Below are 20693 nucleotides of genomic sequence, written 5' to 3' on the forward strand. Positions count from 1 at the left end.
AGATAACTGCTTCAGACTGAAAGGAAGAAATCACTGGAGGAGAAAGGAATTTGGAACTAATTGATCTAAGGAGTAAGAGGCCCTGAAGTTGTATGCAACCCATCTATCTCCTTTGATGTGCCCTAGAGATCCCAGAAATCAACTGCTGTGCTTTGGCAATGAACAACTGAGAAATGATGGCATGATTTCATATTCCTGGCAGGAAAAAAAAAAAGAGAGAAAGAGCTTTGGTTTACGTTTAGCACACCAAACCCATGAAAGCCTAAATGCTACAATGCTAAAATGACACCCTGAAATCTCAGCCCTGCCCATTTCAGTGTTGTCATGACATGCTTGTCCCACCAGCCATTGTCCCTCCCACTTTTGTCTTTCACTGTGTGGAAGTTTTCTTTCATTAGTCATATTCCTCTGTCCCGTGATGCAAACAAATGTACACTGTCCAAACTGTAGCAAACTTACAGCTTTTTCAAGCTGAAAACCGCATCCTCCCTTAACATCTTTTTCATTCTGAATATAACCAAAGCAAAACTCAGTTTCTAGACCTTACTATCCTGATTCATATCCCCTGGATGTTCCAAATGCCTCCTTTTATAAAATGGTAGCATCAACTACCAAAGGGGGGCCTTTGCACAGATTTATGCACCAACTGCATCCTTTCCTGGACCGGGAGGCCTTACTCACAATCACTCACACCTTAGTCACTTCCTGGTTGGATTATTGCAATGTGCTTTACATGGGGCTACCCCTGAAGACCACTCAGAAGTTACAGCTGGTCCAGAATACAGTGGCACACACAGTATTTGGTGCTCATAGGTTTGCCCATGTTACACCTCTGTTGCACAAGCTGCACTGGCTCCCAGTTTCCTTCCAGGTGCAATTCAAGGCTGGTTATCACATTTAAAGTCCTACATGGCACAGGACCTGGTTATTTGTGGGACTGCCTCTCCCTAAGGATATCTGCCTGTCCCACCAGATCAGATATGGTAGGCACACTCCAGGTCCCTTCCCTGAAATCCTGTCATCTAGTGGGACCTCGGAAGCGTGCCTTTTCCATGGCTGCCCCTACTTTGTGGAACATCCTTCCCCCAGCGATTTGGCAGACCCCCACCCTTTTAGCCTTTTGGAAGGCCATCAAGACCCTGCTTCTTACCCAGGTGCTGGGATAGGATTGTATAGATAGGAATGAGGGCAACTGGAGCCTTCTCTGGGGCATCCTAAGGGGACAATTAAGGTGCAGGGTTTTTGTTTTATTGTTTTACTGTTTTTATGATTGTTTTATAGTCATTGGTTTTATTGTTGTTGTGAGCCACCCAGAGTTGCTTAAGATGGACAGTCATATAAATCAATCAATCAGTCAGTCAATCAATAATAAGCTCTGCCACTTCCATGTTCTATTATTTTATTTTATCAGTCCATTCTTTTATTAATGTTATTATTTTATTGGAAAACAAAATATTTTATATCTCTCTTATTTTCCCCCAAACAGCAAAATCAGATGTGGAAAGTTTAAAATCAGAGGTCAAAGAATCAGTTTCCTAAGATCCAAAATCACCTGGCCCAGAAACTTGCTGTTCATAATAATACTATTAGAATTTTGGGATAACATACAGATAATAGTTAATAACACCACCATCTATCCCCACCCACACCTCTTGGTAATACAAATTCCCAGCATATCCCTACCTGCTATCATCCTCACCTCATCACATGGAGCTATTCGGTGGATAATGTCTTTCAAACATCCAATCATCTTTTCTTCCTGAAAATCATAAGGAAAGGTTTCCGTCCATTCTGTCAGTAACTGTAAAATCTTGGGCCCAAATTTTCTGATCCGTGCCTAAAATGGGGTAAGTGGGGTTAGGGAATGAGGGGTGAAAAATTGAGGGATGTGTATCAGCAGGTACAGAAAGAGAAAGGTCTAGTGGATTTAATCTTAACTTAAAATTAAAGCATTTGCAGGTTAGCTGGAAAACTTGTATATGTGCAATAATCTTAATGTCCTTAGATTAGGTAGAGATAAGTGAATCATTCAACTTTCCTTCTGGGTTAATTTTGTAATAATTTATCATCACGTCTTAGTACATTTCTGCATTAATCCATGATTTTAAAAAAAATCTGCCTGGTTTTTTGTTTAAATTTGCATTTTTTGGAATTGGATTTAGCAAAAATGGAATTCTCAACCATCACTCCTCTAGCTATACCTAATATTTCACTGTTCACTTTGCATAGTTACCAGTTACTCTGAAAGGTTTAGTTTAAATCCAACAAGTCATTGCTGCAGTAAATCAATTTAGTACTTTTTCCTAGTCTCTGTTTCTAATACATTTGTGTGTGATTATCTGCATTATGCGTTATTCATAGGAGATGTCACTTCCAAAGTATTTTTAGGGGCCATTTCGGCAAGTTCCTTTGAAACAGCCACATATCCATTATCGTAATAGAAACTCTGGATGAAAACAGAAAGTTTCCTTGCTTTGGCCTCCAAATGAAAGGTACCCTTTAATCAAACAAAATTATATTGTGTGTATTGAAGTTTCCTGCTTTTTCCACAAAACTAGTCAGTAGGGCTATTTTAGTATTTGGCCAAAATAGGTTTCAAGGGAACTATCACTGGACATAATACAGCAGTTAAGGATTTTGAAAATTTCAAGGAAGTAGGGACCATCCATTCCTTTTCCCCTCTTATTTTTTTTTTAACTTGTGTATAAAATATTGTTAATCCAGGGCAAATGAACACATGTCCTTAGTATATAGGGAACAAGCACTGAAAATTCATATCACAGTGAAATGTTTGTTGTTTCTTATCATACTCTGAAAGGGGAGGCGGTGGCGCAGTGGCTTAATGACGCTGAAAGTTGCCAGCCAGAAATGGTCGACACTTCAGCGGTTCGAGCCCAGCTCTGTGCAGCAGAGTGAGCTCCTGCTTCCTCCCCAGCTCCTGTCAACCCAGCAGCTCGAAAACTTATGTGAGTAGATAAATGGGTACTCTCACCCCAGTGGGAGGAAAAATGCTGGCGGCGCCTTGCAAAGGAGACGGGAGCAGTTGCCGGTAACACGGAAGCTGCGTATGCCTGAAAAAGGCGCAAAGCAATGGAAACCCCGCCTCCTGCACTCGCCAGCTGGGCTCTGCTCCAGGAAGGAGGCAATGGCAAACCACTTCCGAAACACCTTGCCTTGAAAACTGCAGGGACTTGTCCAGGCAGTCACCGCAGAATTGGTAACGATTGAGTGCGGATTAAAAAAAAAATCATACTCTGAACAGGGTAACTCAGTGCATACCCAAAAGCTAGAATATCAAAGAGTAGGTAGAGTATATCTTCCTTTGGAAAGCGTCTACTGCCAGCTCTTCTGGAAGGGAACTCTCCATTTGTTGTTTCCTGACAGCAAAGTAAACTACCAGGAGTATTGGAACTGGAGACAGATGGTAACCTCACTACAATCACGTACCCATGCATTACACATTTATTTTGCCACTCATTTTAACAGAGAAATAATTTAGCAACTAGTCTATTTTTGCATTTGTTATATCCTGCTGCACCTTGCTGGAAAGGGGCTGAGTCTGCTCCCTGCTCTTGGGGACCTCGGCTGCTGAAAATAAAATCCTCTCCTGTCTGAATACAGCTGCTTGGACAGAGTGTAGTGTGTGTACCAAGACTTAGGGCAGTGTTTCTCAACCTTGACAACCTGAAGATGTGTGGACTTCAAGAATTCTGGGAGTTGAAGTCCACACTTCTTCAAGTTGCCAAGATTGAGAAACACTGACTTAGGGGCTTAGTGTCTTTCTGGGTATGAATCAATGCAGTCACTTTAGCTATTTTTATATTTAATTTCTTCTATTCAAATATCCATATGTACAGTTTGTATGTCTACATAAGCAGAAGGAGGAGATAAACAGGATGATGAAGAAAGAGGAAATGGGGACTGTTAAGAAAGTGGGATTTATTAATTGTTAATAAAAATCAATAAAATGTTGACAACAATTAAGTGATTCTTGAAGGTCTGCTAATAATCATAGTGAACATTTTTCTGAGGAATTTAGTAGTTCACTGAGTTTAAATATAAACGATGTTCATAAGATTTGTAGGTAGAGTGTACACTATCTACTACTACTGTCTGTATCAGTCCTTATTTTCAGTGACAGAATTGCCAAATGGGGATGCCCAATCTGCCAGCCACTGCATGCAGCTTTACAAAGAAACGTCTCTGCTAACAAAGCATTGCTGACCCTCAAATAAATAGAGCGGCAGGAGGAGAGATGTCTGTAACTATCATTTCAAAGAGCAGTTAAGTCCTGTGGTATTTCAAATACTGCTACGTGGACTCTAGCCCACTTCTTTAGCTACATGAAACTGGAGGGTAGTCCATAGTGGCCTTTGTCATAATACATGCATTCGTGTTTAAGGCTCTGCAAGAGTGGTAGTTAGTTTTGCAACAAGAGCTTACACAGCAATTCCTCCCAATGTTTTAAAAGCATCCATCAGCTCTTGTTGAAACTGAGCATATGCAGAGAAATAATTTGGGACGGTCGGGTTGCTGAAAATGCTACCATGAATCAAAGAGGCCAAGCAAATGGGACAATTGCAACATAGGCCTTCTGCATTCTGTTAGACGAAGGGCTGCATTTAACACTTCTGGGGAGCATGAGGGCTTCACAGGACAGGACAATAAAGCAAAATTGTCAGGATAGTACTACACAGATTGGGACAGGAATTTCTCCTTGTTTTCTCTGGGATTTGGGAAGAAGAATTTTGGGTTGAATTTGTTTTAAATGTGTTAAGCCTACTTTACAGCTTACATTACTTTCTTTGTATTTCCCATTACAAAATGGCAAGAAACACTGCAGTAATTTTCAGCAATTACAGTCAGGAGGGGCTCTAACACCTGTAGAAAAAGAGGCTGCATGTGCTCCTGGGGCTGCCGGTTGCCCACATCTGCATCAGACAGTTACAGCCGAACCATTACCCACATGCATTTATCTAAATGCCAGATAGATAGCAACACTTCCAAATACAGACATAACACCATTTAACCATCACAGGCATTGTTTGGTTAATGGGCAATTGTATCCTGCTCTGGGGAACTGACAGTGATGGGTTACCTAAGAAAGTCCAGCTTACAATCAAAACCTAAGGCAAAGGAGCTAAGGGGTGACACAGTAACACGTGCTCATAGAAGAGTGCATTTAACTCTTATCCCCTGGCATCCTAAAGGCTCCAAGAAATGAAAGGAAAATCATCTGGGAAGACTGAAGGTTGGAAAAGGAAGAGAGAAGGAGATCTGAATTATAGCTACTCTTGCTATGTGGAGTTTTGCTCTCAGGCATGGAGGTCATATTTGAATATGCCACACCCTTGGGATCACAAAATGCTCCATGGAGACAGATGGGCATAGGAAGCAAAGGGAGATACAGAGAATGGGAAAAATCAGAAGCTTTCTCCAAGTACACTGTAATCCTATGATCACATTGTGAATGCTACCCCTACTCATCCCAGCATCTTCTAACATCAAACATACCAACCTTATCCAGCACTGGGTCATCTAGTTGCTGCTGCTCAATGCACTTGTGACAAACACGGGACAGAAGTTCATGAGGTTCAATGAACAGTCTTGAGCTCAGCAGGAATGTGAAGATATAGGGCTTCTGAGGAAAGGAAACAGGAACATTCATCTAACAACAACTGACTAGAGAAGTAAATATGCAAGATCTTTCTCAAAGGCAGAAAGTCATTCAGTGGCTTATTTTGAAAAAGTGTACGCTGACTGCAGTCTCAATCTATGTAGACAGTATACAAATAGATGACCCTGTACTGGGTGTATTGGGTGTGAGATTTTGACACTTTCTCTCATGGGCTTACTTATATTTATGTTTAATAGTTTCTAATGGTTATTTAGGACTTGTTTTAATTGTTTTGTTTTATTGTACGTCACCCAAAGTCACATTTGTGAGATGGGTGCTATATAAATTTAATAAATGTGATAAATAAATATGATAAATTAATAAATAAAAAACTGAGCTAAAGCTACTGGCATATATAATATATACAAAGCTTTAAATTAGTAATTGCTGTATGTGGCATATAGTCTGAAGACATGAAAAGACCCTGTCTCATCAGTCTATAAAGGCCTGCCTAGTCTAGTGTCTGGTTTTAAAATATGGCCATGATGACCCACCCTTATATACAACTGATATAGTGAGCTTTGCTGCTTCTGTTCCTGAAGAATCATAACCTCAACTGAGGATGACCCTCTGGAAGAAGAAGATGGGTCAGGCCATTCCACTGAGTTCTATATCCCAGCTCTAAAAGAGAAGCAAGCCAGAGTCATTCTCCACTGGTGATCCAGACTCATCAGCATCTATGAAGAGCAGGAGCACTGGGCTGAATATCAGAAGGACAGAGGTCACAAAATGCTCGTCTGCAAGGAAAAGTGACTTGGAAATGAAGATCTGCTCAGGAGTAACTTATTCTGCTTGGACAACTTTGTAGCCAGATGTGGGATAGTTACTTCGGCTGTGCAAATCCTTTAAGAGAGATGTTTCACAAAATGTGGGAATGTGCTTTGAATAAGACATATGCAAAGACAGCCAAGAACAGTTTATGAAGCAGCTGCACAAGCCTGGAAAAAGACATGGCTGCTTTAATGATTCAAAGAGAGATCTTTGTACACATTTCCACACACTGCAAATACATCTTTTGAAAAATTTGTGCAGCTCTGGTAGCTACAGTCTTTAGTATAAAATTCTTGAGAACAGTTTATTGAGAACAGTTTATTGCTATAACCAAAAGGAAAGTGTATTCATTTTGGTCCTAATGTAAAAGATTTTCATACTGTTGGATTATTGCACTCTTCCAGATAATATATTCAGAATTGAAAAAGTAGCACCAGAATTTTATGCATAGTCTAGCATGGATCTGTGGTACAGAAAAGCAGATGGCCATATCCTTGGGGGCTACCTGCTTTATAATAATGACAAGAACATTTCATGCTGGCATTGTTTTGATTTGGGTATTAAGAGTTCCTTTCTTACATCATACATTGGATACAATCTTAAGACTTGAGGAATATTTTATGATATTCTAGAATGTATGATTTTATAATAAAAAGACTTACAGTAAGTGACAACAATAGGGCCTCTGCTGACTTTGTTTTGCCATTAAAATCAAAGAGAAGCAGCAGTTTAGAGCAGCAAGCAGTGTCAATCCCTAGTGAGGCTAACTGTCTAAGACACTTTCCTGGAGAAGTGACTCTTCACTGTCTGCTCTACAGCCTCTCTTATCTTGTATTCACCCTTTGGAACTTCAACTGGGCTGATTCAGCTTTGACTTCTCAGTTGATTTACTGGCTACCCTTCTGTGTGTTTCTGGATACAAATATCCCCTTCTGCAATTAGATATCAGATTACACAATTATGCTTTTTCTGCTCCTAATCTCTGATGCTGACATAGGACCAGACATGGAGGTAGCACAAAGACTCGATGGTGCTGACAGCCTTATATTCTATGCCATCAAGGTTTGTAATAATCACTATTTTTTTCTAGCAGCAATTTTTAAGCCATTAATAAGTCATTCTAATAAACATAAACTAGGCAATAGTCTGCTTAGGACAAAATAAGTACAATATATTAAATTCCCTCACCCCAGATCATTTTTCCATTGGAAAACTCCAAATTAAAGACATCTCAAACCAAGTGAGAAAAATCTTGACTGTCAAAGAGACTATACAATTCTGAGTCAGCAAGGTAAGTGATGGGTCTTAGCATAGCTTTGGGGAGAACTCAAAATTTAACAGACTGGGTGATATCAGCAACTGTTCATGATCAAACAGGAGAGTTTTAGGCAGTACAGCAAATACCACACCTTAATCCCAGCTCTACTTTACCAATACTCTGCTTTATCAAATACTCTCCCTCCAGATTTATATGCAGACCCCACCTTGCTGCAATTCCATGGTTAAACTATTTTTTCAACGTTATTTCTGGCTGACTGATTGTGGGTATCCATCTTGGGTTTTATCTGGGTTTTATTTTTTTGCTTTTTGTGATTATTTTTTTATTTTGATATTGCTCTGAATTACTGATTTATTGTTACGGTTTTTGTTTTCTTTCTGTTGACGTTGTCTGCTGCCTAGACTCCTTTGGGTCTAAACATTCAAAATGGATGGGCAAGATATCTACTTTTCAATACAGGATTCTTTTAAGAGTGATAAATCATGCTACATTCTGCATATTACCTTTTCAGAAACCGGGATTATGTTTTGGCTAAGGAAACCGTTCTCATATTATAAGAATAAAATCAACTGCTGAAATTCAGTTAGTTTATAATTTATTCACTCTTGGCAGTGTTCCCACTGACACTGGGGACAATAACTATTTAAGAAGTTCTCTAGTCAGAGATATTGTTACTAGTTTATCATTGTGAAGTAGAGTTCTATGTTATGAAAAACAAGCAAACAAAACCCCACAAGAAAAACACCGTTTCAATGGAACTAATTACAGAACAGTGATGCTTAAAAAAGTGCATGCATATCAATTTACATTTCTACTAAACAGCTACAAAGGCAACACGAGGCAGATGAAATAAGAAAGCATTACAGTGTATTGTTTAATTGTAACCTGCATCAAAAGAAACTTTCCTACTTTAAAAAAATGCTGAGAGCTTGCAAAAAGTCATGGTCCAGTTCATCAAAACAAATGGCAGCTCACATTAACCAAGTATTTACCTCAGGGTAGTAATCAGCTGTAGGTATAAGGTGTTGAATTAAAGCATCAAGAGATGCTGAGGTAAGGTTTCCATCTTGAAAGATCAGTCCTCCTTCATCATCTTCTTTGGATGGATGGAGGTGATGAGGGCTGAAGCCACAGGAAGTAAACATGCTGGCAGAGCTCAATGTTTGGGGCATGCCTTTCTGTAACAAAGGAAGCACATATAAAATCAGTCAAAGGTACACTCCAAAATTACAACAGAGCCTGGCAATGAATGAATGTAAGGAAACATCTGCGTTTGCAAAATGCCCATTCCTGAGACACACTTTTCCACCATCAGTAGCACTGAAGAACACTAAGCAGTAGAATATAAAATATGAAATAATCATACAAGTAAAACACGTCATCGTCATCAACAAAGAACCTCAGCAAACTGTTCAAAGGCAAAAGTCAATCTGAATAAAAATGCATTTGATAGCCAGCAGAAAAACAGCATTAGATTAGGGAGAGACAGATCCATTCTAGTTTTTATAGCTTACATTCACTTAACACTGCTCTGGTATCAGTTGTGAATTTGGCAAAAAAGAAAAAGAAAAAAGAAAAAGTCAACATGAATATCTATATGCATTTTTATGCTCATTTACCCTAATATATTCTGTACAAAACACATATTTTTAAAAGCAAACATAGACATACAGTATCTTTGTACTAATATAAGTGCAGCACAACATTTGGCATTATACTGAAATAGTGAAGTTAATTACACCCTAGTTCATAAATTACAAGGGCAGAGAACAGAACTGGCCTATGGGCTGGATTGCTCTTCTGGCCTCTTCTCAGTGCCAAAGGGCATTCTAGGTAGGAATCAGAGACTTTCTCCTTCTCTGAGGATGTTCTGCTAATAGAATACATCTGAAGAGCCATCTTCATTTCCACTTTGCTTTCTCAACATCAACAACAACAAAAAGAGAGAAGTTAGGGAATTCTAAGAATGCACCATTTCATGGTGCTTTTATTTCTTTGAGACAGCATCTTCTACCTTTCCTCCCCAATGATTTATCCCAAGGAAAGGAGAAATGGAAGAGAAACACCAAAGAGCTGGTTTTGTCTGCCCCTTGCTTTTTTAGATGGAAAACTGAGGAGCAGGAAAAGTTTAGAGATGTATCAAATGAAGCCATTCTCTGCACCTTGAAGAAGCAGCTTCATTCACCCTTTAATTTTCCTTTGTTTCATTTTGCTTTTAATTTTTGTACTTTATAAGGAGGACTGATAGCTGAATTTAGTCCACAAGCCTGATCTTCTGGTACTTTGGTTCAGGAAGTGCAAAGCGGTCAAGTTTACATTAAATTAGTGTACCAAACAAATTCCTCCCTCCTTGTTGGTGGACCTAGCCTCCTTCCTTTGATTAAAATTTCCAGAGCCTGGGAACAACATCAAGAAGGGCCTCTTATACATTCCTATTGAATGTGCCTCAGGATGGAGAACAGATCTTCTCCTCAGATTCTTACAACAACTTGGAAAGTTTCATACAGAGTTTGTGGTCTTTCAGATACATTGGTTTTTGCTAACTGAATAGAGTTTCACTATCTTTGCTTGCAGAATATATAGTCAATTTGAATTTGGTGGTGTCCATCTGGTGATGTCATGTATAGATCTGTCTTTTAAATTGCTGGAATAAGCTGTTACTATAAACATTGAATTTTCTTGGGTGAACTTTATTAATCTGTCTCCTGATTTGCTTGGTACATCAAGGCCAAATGTACCAAGCTCTACAGTACTCATTACTCTACTTGCTATTTTATTTCCAACTTAAACGTTCCAAGTTTCTATAATTCCTATGACATCTTTTTTTTTTGGGGGGGGACTCAAATTTATATCATTCTATCATTTGGGGGGATGTTTCTGAGCACTAACTTTGGCACCCTTTTGTTAATGATGTTGGCTATTTTTTTTTTCTTCTGTAAGAGTTTCTTGTCCACAGTACAAGATATGCCATTCCTTCGATGTGAAGTGATCTATTCCAGTTCATTGCAGTTCATTGATTCCCACAATCTCAGTGTTCAGTTACCAATTCTGCTTGGAAGACAAACAGTTTGTCTTGGTTTGTGCTTCTGACATTCCAAGTATCAACGATATACGTATCTCTGCAGCATCAAATCTCTGTTTGGCTTTCAAATGCCAGCTGCTAGACATCCTTTCAGTTTTAATCCAGCCATGTCATAAGTACCAATGCCAATAGTATTTCCCCTCTGCTCTTACCCACTGAAGGTAGTTCCTTCCAACCTTGGGGTGGAGTGGGGGGCTCATGGCTCATCTTCCAGTATCATGATGAGGTTGTCCTGGTTGTGGATGGTCATTTGGTATATACCCAAAAGTAAAGCTCACAGCATTACTGGGATGCACAAGCCCCTTCGCCACTACAAGGCAGTGATCCATGAAGAAGTTTAAGGAAGTTACCCAATCAAAAAATGAAATTACTTTGGCAAGTTTTTAAACTGGCAAATCCATGCTAACTCTTTGGAATTATGGCATTCCGTGCAAAATCCATACTGATCAATTGCCTTATGATCTGCTCTAAAATCTTCCCAGATATTGATGTCACACTGATTAGTTTGCAGTTTCCTGGATCTTCCTTTTCTCCCTTTCTGAAGAGAGGGACATGTGTTCTCTTCCTGACACCTGGCACTTCACCAGTTCTCCAAGATTCTACAGATAATACATTAGGACTTGGTCAAAACAGCAGCTGGCTCCCTCAGTACCCTAGGATGCAATTCACCTAGTCCTAGAGATTTAAAAATATGTACAGTGATGAGATATCCCTGAGCATGCTTCTCTCAGTCTCAAGCTTCAGTGCTGGCATTTCACCCTGCCCTTCATGGTTTATTGGGAACAAGGATTTTTGTTGGAGAAGATTCAACCAAATTAGGAGTTAAGCAGCTCTGTCTTTTAGCAACAAAGTAAGAAATTACAAGGGAAACGTTTTTACTTTCCTGGCAATATAAGAGCTTGAACATTTTAATACTGGGTTACCTTGTAAGGTTAGCATAATGCACAATCTCTCAGCCAACATCCTGCCTTTTGCCAAACATGTAACAATGACCTGTACCCACATGCATTGCCATATCACATATCACATATCACAGTAATTCAGAACAATCACCATCTTATTAAACACATTACCAACTCTTTTCAGTGCTCCTACCTTCCCTTTTGAGTAGATGCAACATTGTTTAATCGCAGCTACACTGGCCTCTCAGTCCTCCACAGAGATGCCCGTGCATGACCGTTGATTCCCTGAGAGTCAATTTATTCAGATCCAGTTAATGGGCTGCTGTCTGCAGCCCAAGTAAAACTGCCTAAATACTCCTTCCCTTTCTCTTGAACGAAGTAAAGCCTTGCAGAAGGTCACCTAACCCAGTTAACAGACCGGTGCTGCTTCTACTATCTGTGTGGAACCTGTAGCCAGCACAACCTGCATAAGTTGATAACTGAAGTGACCGTGGATCCTTTAAATCTAAAAATACCAAAGTTTCACCTGTTATTTGCGGAAAATGTCTCAAGTTCATGTTCAGGTATGCTGTGCTGAAATCTTGAAAAAGAAAGGAAAAGAAAAAAAGAAAAAAAAATAAAGACTCCCTTAATGGAGCTCAGCTGCTAGTAAATACATGGACCCATCCATGTGGTTTCCTTGCTAACATTACAGAAGTGATTTCCCATTGCCAAGATACTGATTTATTTATCTACGTAAATGTATGAGCCGCCACCATATATAAGCTGACATTTTCTAGGTTCTGATACTTAGGAAATGATACTTAGTTTTATTTTTTCCCAGATCAGCCCAGAGAACTGGACGCTGCCACCTGCTATAGGACCTATGTTTGAATCCACCTTGTGATTAGTAGATCACTGCTTTCTCTCAACTTCCATTTACCTTCTGCTTAAAAGCAACAGCAAAGATTTGCTAAGAAGCAAAAACTGAAGATAGTAAAGATAAATGTATAGTACTAATTATTACATTATATTTATTATTATTATTTTATTAAATCTAGAGGTTGCATGACTCCAGACAACTCTGGGCATCTTACAATTAACAAATAAGAAAGAACCCTGTCATCAAGCAAGAAAGAACTACGTACATTTAGAAAACATACAATGTAACAAAAAACAACCAGCAGGGGCTAGACACCTATCCTAGCCCCAGACTTGGGAGAACCACCAGGTCTTCAAAGACTTTTGGAACATCATCAGTGTGGGAGTCATAAGGATTTCTGGATGGATGCTGCTTAAGGTAGCAGGTACCATGACCGAGAAGATGTGCTTTCTAGGTTCTGATGGGTAGCATCCACTCAACTCAATTTTTCCAGATGGGTAGAAAGTATTTGAGATAGGAGGTTCCTCAAATAACCAGTCCCTATGCTATAAAGGACTTTGTAAGTGATAACCAGCACCTTGAATTGCACCCAGAAGCAAACTGACAATGAAGAAGATGATGATGATGATGATGATGATGATGATGATGATGATGGAGGCACAGAAGTTCTCTATGGACTGTGTCAAGATAACAGAAAGTAGAATGCTAATCAGAGGAGCAATTTGTTCCAGAGGAACAAAACAAAACCCCCACCCCCACCAACACTGGCAGGGCATGCAAAAGTATATAAACAGAGAGCAAACCCCATCCCATTCCAGCACTGAAGATGTTACCTAGCCGGGGAATGAAATGTTTGCAGGAAAAGAACCAAGCTCAGAGAACCCCAAGGACTCCACAATGATTACACAATAAGCGTCTTCTACACATGAGCATTTGGGAGGGGATTTCAAAGCAGAAAAGCTCAAATAAAGTGTATACCATATGGTGACAAAAATCGAAAAACTGGCTTGAAGAACATAAAAGTACCAGAATTAGTTTTTAAAAAGAAAGTTGACAATACAAAAAAAGTTAAAGCCAAACTTTTGCACCTTCCTTTGATGTTATGATTTTGTTTACACATATTAGCGATCTACAATTTTTATCTACATATTATCCATTTCAATGCATTGGCAAAATCAAATTATGTAGTGAAATTCTCCTATCTAGGCACAATTTAATAAAGACACCAATGCTAACATTCCTTTAGATTTAGGCCATTGGCTAACAATTGCCAGATTAAAAACATGAACAGAAGAATGTAGGGGATGGGGAGAAAAACAGAAATTATTTCACATGAACTGTCTGAAGACATCTGGACCCAACTGTGTGGGCGTCCAGGCTCCAGCCACAGAATGCTCATTATATCACCATTCAGTGAAAAGGCCATGAGAGTTTGGTCTCTGGCACTTTTACATTTAAAAACAACAGAAAGTCTTGTGGCAAGTGATAATGATATTGTCAGTACTGGCTGCCACATGAATTGCCAGCTCCCAAGAAAAGAAACAAAACAGCCCTCTCCTGATTAAAACTCAAACAGAACACATGCAGTCTTGTTCTTAATTTCAAAGGACAAAAGGCTTGCAATCAGCGGCTGAATGCATGATATTCCGGGACTAAGGATTTGGCTATCTTTCAGGTCTAATATTATAGGCACCACTGGATTTAATACTGTATTAAAATTGGAAAGATGGCCAAATCCCATTTCTAATTCCCAAGTCTCTCAATAAAGTTACTATTCTGTTTACACAGAAACAATAAAGATTTCATGAAAATACAGATAGTTTTCTTCATCTTAGTGCCTTTCAAGGGACAGAGACTTGAAATCCTAGACTTTCCAGGCAAGCAGATTGGGGAAGGCTGGCCTATCTACCAACATATATGGGATCAGGAACAAATTTCAGATATTGAACTGTCACATTCACAAGTCTGCACGATACTTTCTTCAATATAAATGACAGAACTCTGTATTCCTATCCTATTTGAAATCATAAATTATTATTTCTCTGTGCCACCTCTAGTTTTGTTAGCCAATTAGAAACTTAAGAGAAGTAGCCACACAAATGGCTCTTCAGTTTCTTTAAAAATATAAACGCAACTGAATTATTCTTGAAGCTATATTTCTTTATTTTTAAATGTAGGTTGCAAAATACGGTGAGGAAATGGATGGATAGTTTTCAGAGTTGTCAAAAAAACTAATTATGGTGCTAGCTATGCTAACACAGTGTTTTCAGAGTGGTGAGTCAGGCATGATCCACCCACCAATAGGCTGGACTCTCTTCTAAGAGCCAGCAGATGAGGCTGCTATGAAAACCAGGATGTTTAGAAAGCACTTGCTAGCTTTGATGCAAAGCTACAATATAAATTATCTACATGAACATTTTTTTTTTTTCTGTATAAGGCCAATAAAGCAGGTCGCAATCCAGAAAATTACTTCAGTCATGCATCAGCCAGAAGAACTTGTGACTTTTTTTGAGTATACCCAGTTTACAGTATTATAAGCAGCATACATGGAGTCACAAAGCATAATACTTAAGAGAATGTGATACCGCTTAATTCAGAACTAATTTTGGCTATAAATGCAACAGAATTCAATTGTCTGTATTTTGAGGAAAGCATTTTCTTTCACTCTCAGTCTCATGTCTAAATATGAGAATGAACATTTTACAGGGCTATTGTAAGGATCACTGGAATAATATGCTATTTATAATAAAAACAACTCCAAGTCATGCTGAACACACCATTAGTTGCCCTATTCTCTGGACTGTTATCACAATAAAAAATACATTCAGTGATGCTGTTTTATTCTGATGCAGAGGCTAACTTTGCTAGTTTTCAATTCAGTCTGTAATATTTCTGATTATGATGGCAACTATGACACACATAAGCTGTATTCATACAAGATGCTAAACCATGGTTTGCTTAATTTCAATTAGTCAATATTAGTTCATAAATCATAGTTTGCAAATCCCACTAACTAGGTTCACACATTACATTAGCATATTATATAAACTCAGCCACCCACTGATATACAATTGGAAATATTAAAAAGCGAATTCATGCATAAGACATAGTAGGCACTAATAGCTTATAGTGTTGCTTATAGTTATCTCAGCACTTCTAATTCATTCATCTATCTTCTACATTTGCATTTCACTTTTCTCCCAAGAAATTCAGGACTGCATTGGTCTGTTTAGTAGATTTGCTTGATAGAGGCTTAAGATATTATAAGGACCTAATTGCTGCGGTTCGCAAATCCAGCTAACTCTGGTATAATAAACAATGGTTTAAATCAGGGTCAATATTGACCCCCAAGGATCAATGGGGCTATCTAAGGGGTTGATAAATGGCTGAGGGTCAAAAGGGGTTCAGTAAATGTCTGGGGCTCAATAGATGGTTGATAAATGATGGAAAGTCAGTGGGGGTCAATTAATCTTTTGGGGTCTCTGCAAAGCTCCATGCCAGTCCCTAGTCCTGAAGGTGAGGTGCCTAGCGGCAAGACAGTGTTACCCAGGGCTGGATGGTCAGTGGCCAGCAAGAGCGATCTTGAGCTGTCTCTATTGTTACTGTTATTCTCTGTAGTACTATTAGTTAAAGTAGTATTTGTTAAATGTTTTCATATAATAAATGTTTGTTGATTGATGAACAATCTAAAACTTCATGAAAGGGTTGATAAGCTGAAGAGTTTGGGGAACCCTGGTTTAAATGAACTGCAGCTTAGTCTGATGTGTAACCACTCCAAGTGAATTTTGTAGCTGAATAAGACTCTGAATTCAGGTGTCTGAATTCCAATTACATCACACAATCCACTATTACCACAATGAGAATCTGGAAAGCCTTCATGTGTAACACAACTGAAAACAGAATTGTTGGGAAGCTGCCCCCTTTGCCACAAGAGAATTGCCAATTATACAGCCAGTTTTAACATCTTGTTTTGACAATACATATTTTCATAGTAAAGAGACACCACGATACATGAGATCAGGGGTTTGGAAACTTTTTTGGGTTCTGGAACCTGTTAGTAAAAATATAAATATAAATATATATAATATTTTCATATTCTCTGAATCTCTGATCAAGAGGCAAAGTTTTAGTGATAGAAAATTGGATGTGTCTGAACTTTTTCTTTATTCTTATTCTGTCATGGAACCCCATCAAGTTCTTATGGAACCCTAGATTCCATGGAACATGGTTAAAAAAACCCTGTAATTAAACATTATTTTACTAAAACACATAAGTAATAGAGAAAAAAGGTGGTTGCTTGTAAAGTGCAAAGTCCTAATTTTTTTTTTCTTTCTGAAATAGTGCAGGGCTATAGACAGGGGGGTAGAGCTGGCTTGTAGAAAAGATATAAAAGAGTCAATAATACCTTTCCATTCTTATCAGTTCTTCCTATTCCATATCCTTTTGCTATGTACCTTTAAATTACAGCTTAGCTGTGTTATCTTAGTTGCCTGTGGCTAATACTAATAATACAGATTTGAATTGAGTTTTGCTGTGAGATATTTTGATGTATTATGTACATGTAGAGTGATAACTGAAAACTGATTGTATCAATATTGTTTGGGAGCCTTATGCATCCTGCCCATAAAAGTCAATTGTCAACAAAACATGAAATATGATTCCTATCCTAGTTGGGGCTGATGGACATTGTAATCTAATATTTAGAGACCCAAAGTTGGAAATCATTCCGCAGAGCTAAACAACAGTATGTGGGTGAAGAATAATGTTTGCAAAAATTCTGAGGATATCACAATGTGGGAAAAATTATACTGAAAATGACTTTATAGAACAATGGAAAACAATGTATGCTGGAAGGAGGATGGAGGTATGCAAGATGGAAATAACAACATTCTCAATTAATTAAAATTTAGAAATGGAAAGGTTGTGCAAAAGCCTTTGAAAGGAGGCTTCACAATGAATATATACAAAGCATCTCTTGTAAAATCACTAAAGTCATTTAAAAAGCTTTTGGGATACCTCTGGAAGTTGCTCTTGGAAGTAAACAATGAGGTTGGGGAGAGAAATGGGAAAAGGTGCAGGCAGTGATGCTTATATTCTTTACAGTGGATCACCACAAAGCAATTGTAGCATTGTAACAGAGGCATTCTTGCAGTGATGAACTAATTAACACATGTAGTGTGACAAAACACAATTGTGAAGATGGTTTACACTCCTTGGAAACTCATTACCTGGTGATGACATACATCAGCAACAGTGCCTGATGTTAATAGCTTTCCCAGAACAAATTTATGGATATCTATTCAGAAGTAAATCTGACGAAGTTCAGTGGGGCTTAGTGCCAAGTAAATATCAGCTGCATAACTTTTATCAACAGATCAAATGATCTGATTTTCTTATGGTCAGGAAAATGTAAATATTTTTAAATATTGGACTAAAGAATTTGTATTTTTTTAAAAAAAGCAATGCAGTGATGGAGTTGCTATGATTTGGCACAATAACATTCTGAAAGAGATATGGAGGGAAAGAACTAATTTCATTGCTGACACTTCCTCACTCTTGGCTTAAGACATGTAGGCACGGTTGTATATTTTGATGTGTGCCCCAAGCTATTTAATGGCAAACTGTAACTGTTTGCTGCCAATATAGTCGGTTTGGGCTGTCATTCCATTTCCCAATAAACTATTATTTTATTACTGTAAACCATGAGTGACTTATTGCTAAGAGCAAAACAGCTGCTTCTGTTTACTCATACAGCTATTGAGTTATCCTTGTCTCATACATCAATTTCTACAACTGCTGAGAACAGGAGGAATCTGAAGCCGTTTGCCCATTTTAACAAGCCGCCTATTTAAAGTACCTGATAAAGATAGCCATTAGTAGCTGTCAAATTATCTGCAGTACAGGCACTGATGAAGCCACAGTGGTGATTATAGGAATACCAAATAATTCAAGTCGTCTACAAGAAGAATGAGGCTGGAATCACGCTTGGCTCATCTGGGAAGTGGAAAGCTTGACTACTGCTGTGAATGTTCCTGTTCAGTTAATGAGAAATAAAAATATAATATATCCATGGATCTTTGCCACTGAACTCCAGCAAACTGTCCTTGCTTTATTTTCAGTGATTCTCTCCTCCTCCTGAGGCTCGCACTACCTGGGTGAGATGTCTTATAAAGAAGATGCAGAAATCTCCAGTAGGAACAAGTTCCTCTGTGCAACAGACTTGGGACTACATAATGTTGGATACATTCCAACCAGGTTAAAATGTGGCTTTTAAAAAAATCTTTTACTTTCTTACAAGGGAAAAAGCTATTAGTATCTTGTAAAACTACTCCCACTTCTTAAAGCTCTATAAATCCCTTTCCAACACATTTAGAACATTCCTGTGTATTTGACCCTAAAGCTAGCAGCAGAATTGCCTTGCTTTCACCTTTTCAGTAGGTCATAAACATGTAATTTACAGCCTACAAAACTGTCAAAGTGCACATACTTTCTGTCAGTCACAATAAAAAAAACCTGAATGACCAAACAAATGGGATAATGCAACTATGTGACATATTAATCCATGTGAATCACAAAGAAAGATGAAACAAACAGGTACAAATGTTTTTCAGCATCATATTCACATAATATTAACAAAATGCAAACTCAGAAGCTTTTGCTTCTGTATTCTTCAGACTTCTCCTTTCAATTGGCAGTATCATCGTATCATTATAGGACTGGATTATTCAGACATAGGAAAATCCCTTTTGATCACTATTAGGAATTAGTGACAAGGATTCTCTCTTTATCTAATCAAAGTAAATCATCTGGAATTCAATTCTATGCCAGTAAGTATATAAATAAGCCCAAGTATTCTGATCCTTGAAAAGCTTGTCATCTAAATTCATCTGTCATATTTTAAGAGCTGCTGTATAGCTCTTAAAATATAAGTGGGTTTATGAAGATTAAGTAAAAAAAAAAAAAAAGTAAAATTATCACCAGAAATTTCAGATGAGACTAGAATGGGGTACAATGGCAGAGCAACAGACCTAGTTATGTTATTAAAGTGATCTAAGTAAAATACAGTCAGAATATATGGCTAAGACATACTAATTTGTATGAAGTTGACTTCCTGAAACATTCAACATTTTGGAGCAGGCTGGGGTAGATCAATGCATAGACTTAACAGTGACAAGGTGGACCTGGAAATGAGACAACACGCCATACCTTCTACTCAGTGCTGCCACAACCTTTCTGCTCTCTGTCTTGTCCACCAGCAACAGCAACTAGCATTTTGCTCCATGAAAGTAAAGGAGATTTGAAGAAATGTGGAAACCTTATAGGCAAGATGACAGAGCCATAGAATAATAAGTGGCAGAAGCAGCATTGAGGTCATCAAGCCCAACCCTGCTCAATGCAGCAATTCAAATTATAACATCTCAGGCATAAGGCTGTCTAGGCTCTGCTTGAACCCATTCAATGAAAAATAGCACAACAGCTCTCTGGGCAATTAGTTCCAATGCTGAATTGCTCTTACTGTTCAGAAGCTTTTCTAACCTTCAGTGGGAATCTGCCTTTCTGAACCTTAAATCCATTATTCTGTGTCTTGCACTCTGGAATGTGAGAGAACAGGCATGTAACCTCCTATGTGACATCCTTTCAGATACATAGATATACAACAGAGACTACCTGTCCCTTTTATATCTCCAATATATCCCAGTGAAAACCCAGTAATTCTAATCCCCAGAAGAGTAGGGCAATTAAGTGATATCAAAATCTGGCAAAGAGCTGCAAGCCAGAAGTGTTTCTGGCTCATTTCTTGCCAGAAGAGGAAAGCAAAAGCTGGATTTCTATTTAGGAGCATATTCCCTGATCTTCCTTATTTATATACCTCGCTCTCCAATACTAGAATTTTATCTACCAGAGATGGGGGAAAAAATAATAATACTGGTATAGGATCATGAATCTGGGAAGCTACTCTTTTTTTCATCCTTATAAAAAACACAATGAGCCACACCAACCCAAGTTTCTTTTTCTATACTACTGTAAAAGCTGCAGTAGTTCAGTAGCAGATTCCCCTAACTTGCTGTTCCTCCAAATATGCCAGATTGTCAATCCAAAAACTCCCAATCCATATGGTT

At 38.4% G+C, this 20693-nt stretch overlaps 1 protein-coding gene across 3 annotated transcripts in view; it reads right to left on the reverse strand.

Moving 5' to 3' along the window:
- Window positions 1-20693, reverse strand: part of RASGEF1C (RasGEF domain family member 1C) — a 93764-nt gene that overhangs the window by 40113 nt on the left and 32958 nt on the right. For all 3 annotated transcript variants that reach the window (XR_003086159.2, XM_025175108.2, XM_007421919.4), the window contains exons 2-4: window positions 8720-8905; window positions 5519-5641; window positions 1700-1837 (exon numbers count right to left, since the gene is read on the reverse strand). Coding sequence is in view for 2 of the 3 variants with exons in the window: in XM_025175108.2 (XP_025030876.1) it covers window positions 1700-1837; window positions 5519-5641; window positions 8720-8899 (441 nt within the window). In the remaining variant the exon portion in view is untranslated. The remainder of the gene's footprint in view (window positions 1-1699; window positions 1838-5518; window positions 5642-8719; window positions 8906-20693) is intronic.

The sequence above is a fragment of the Python bivittatus genome, unplaced genomic scaffold (assembly GCF_059951505.1).
Source record: "Python bivittatus isolate LINGU-HERP-01145 unplaced genomic scaffold, Pbiv_v1 ctg000080_np1212, whole genome shotgun sequence".
In the NCBI taxonomy this organism is placed as follows: Eukaryota; Metazoa; Chordata; class Lepidosauria; order Squamata; family Pythonidae; genus Python; species Python bivittatus.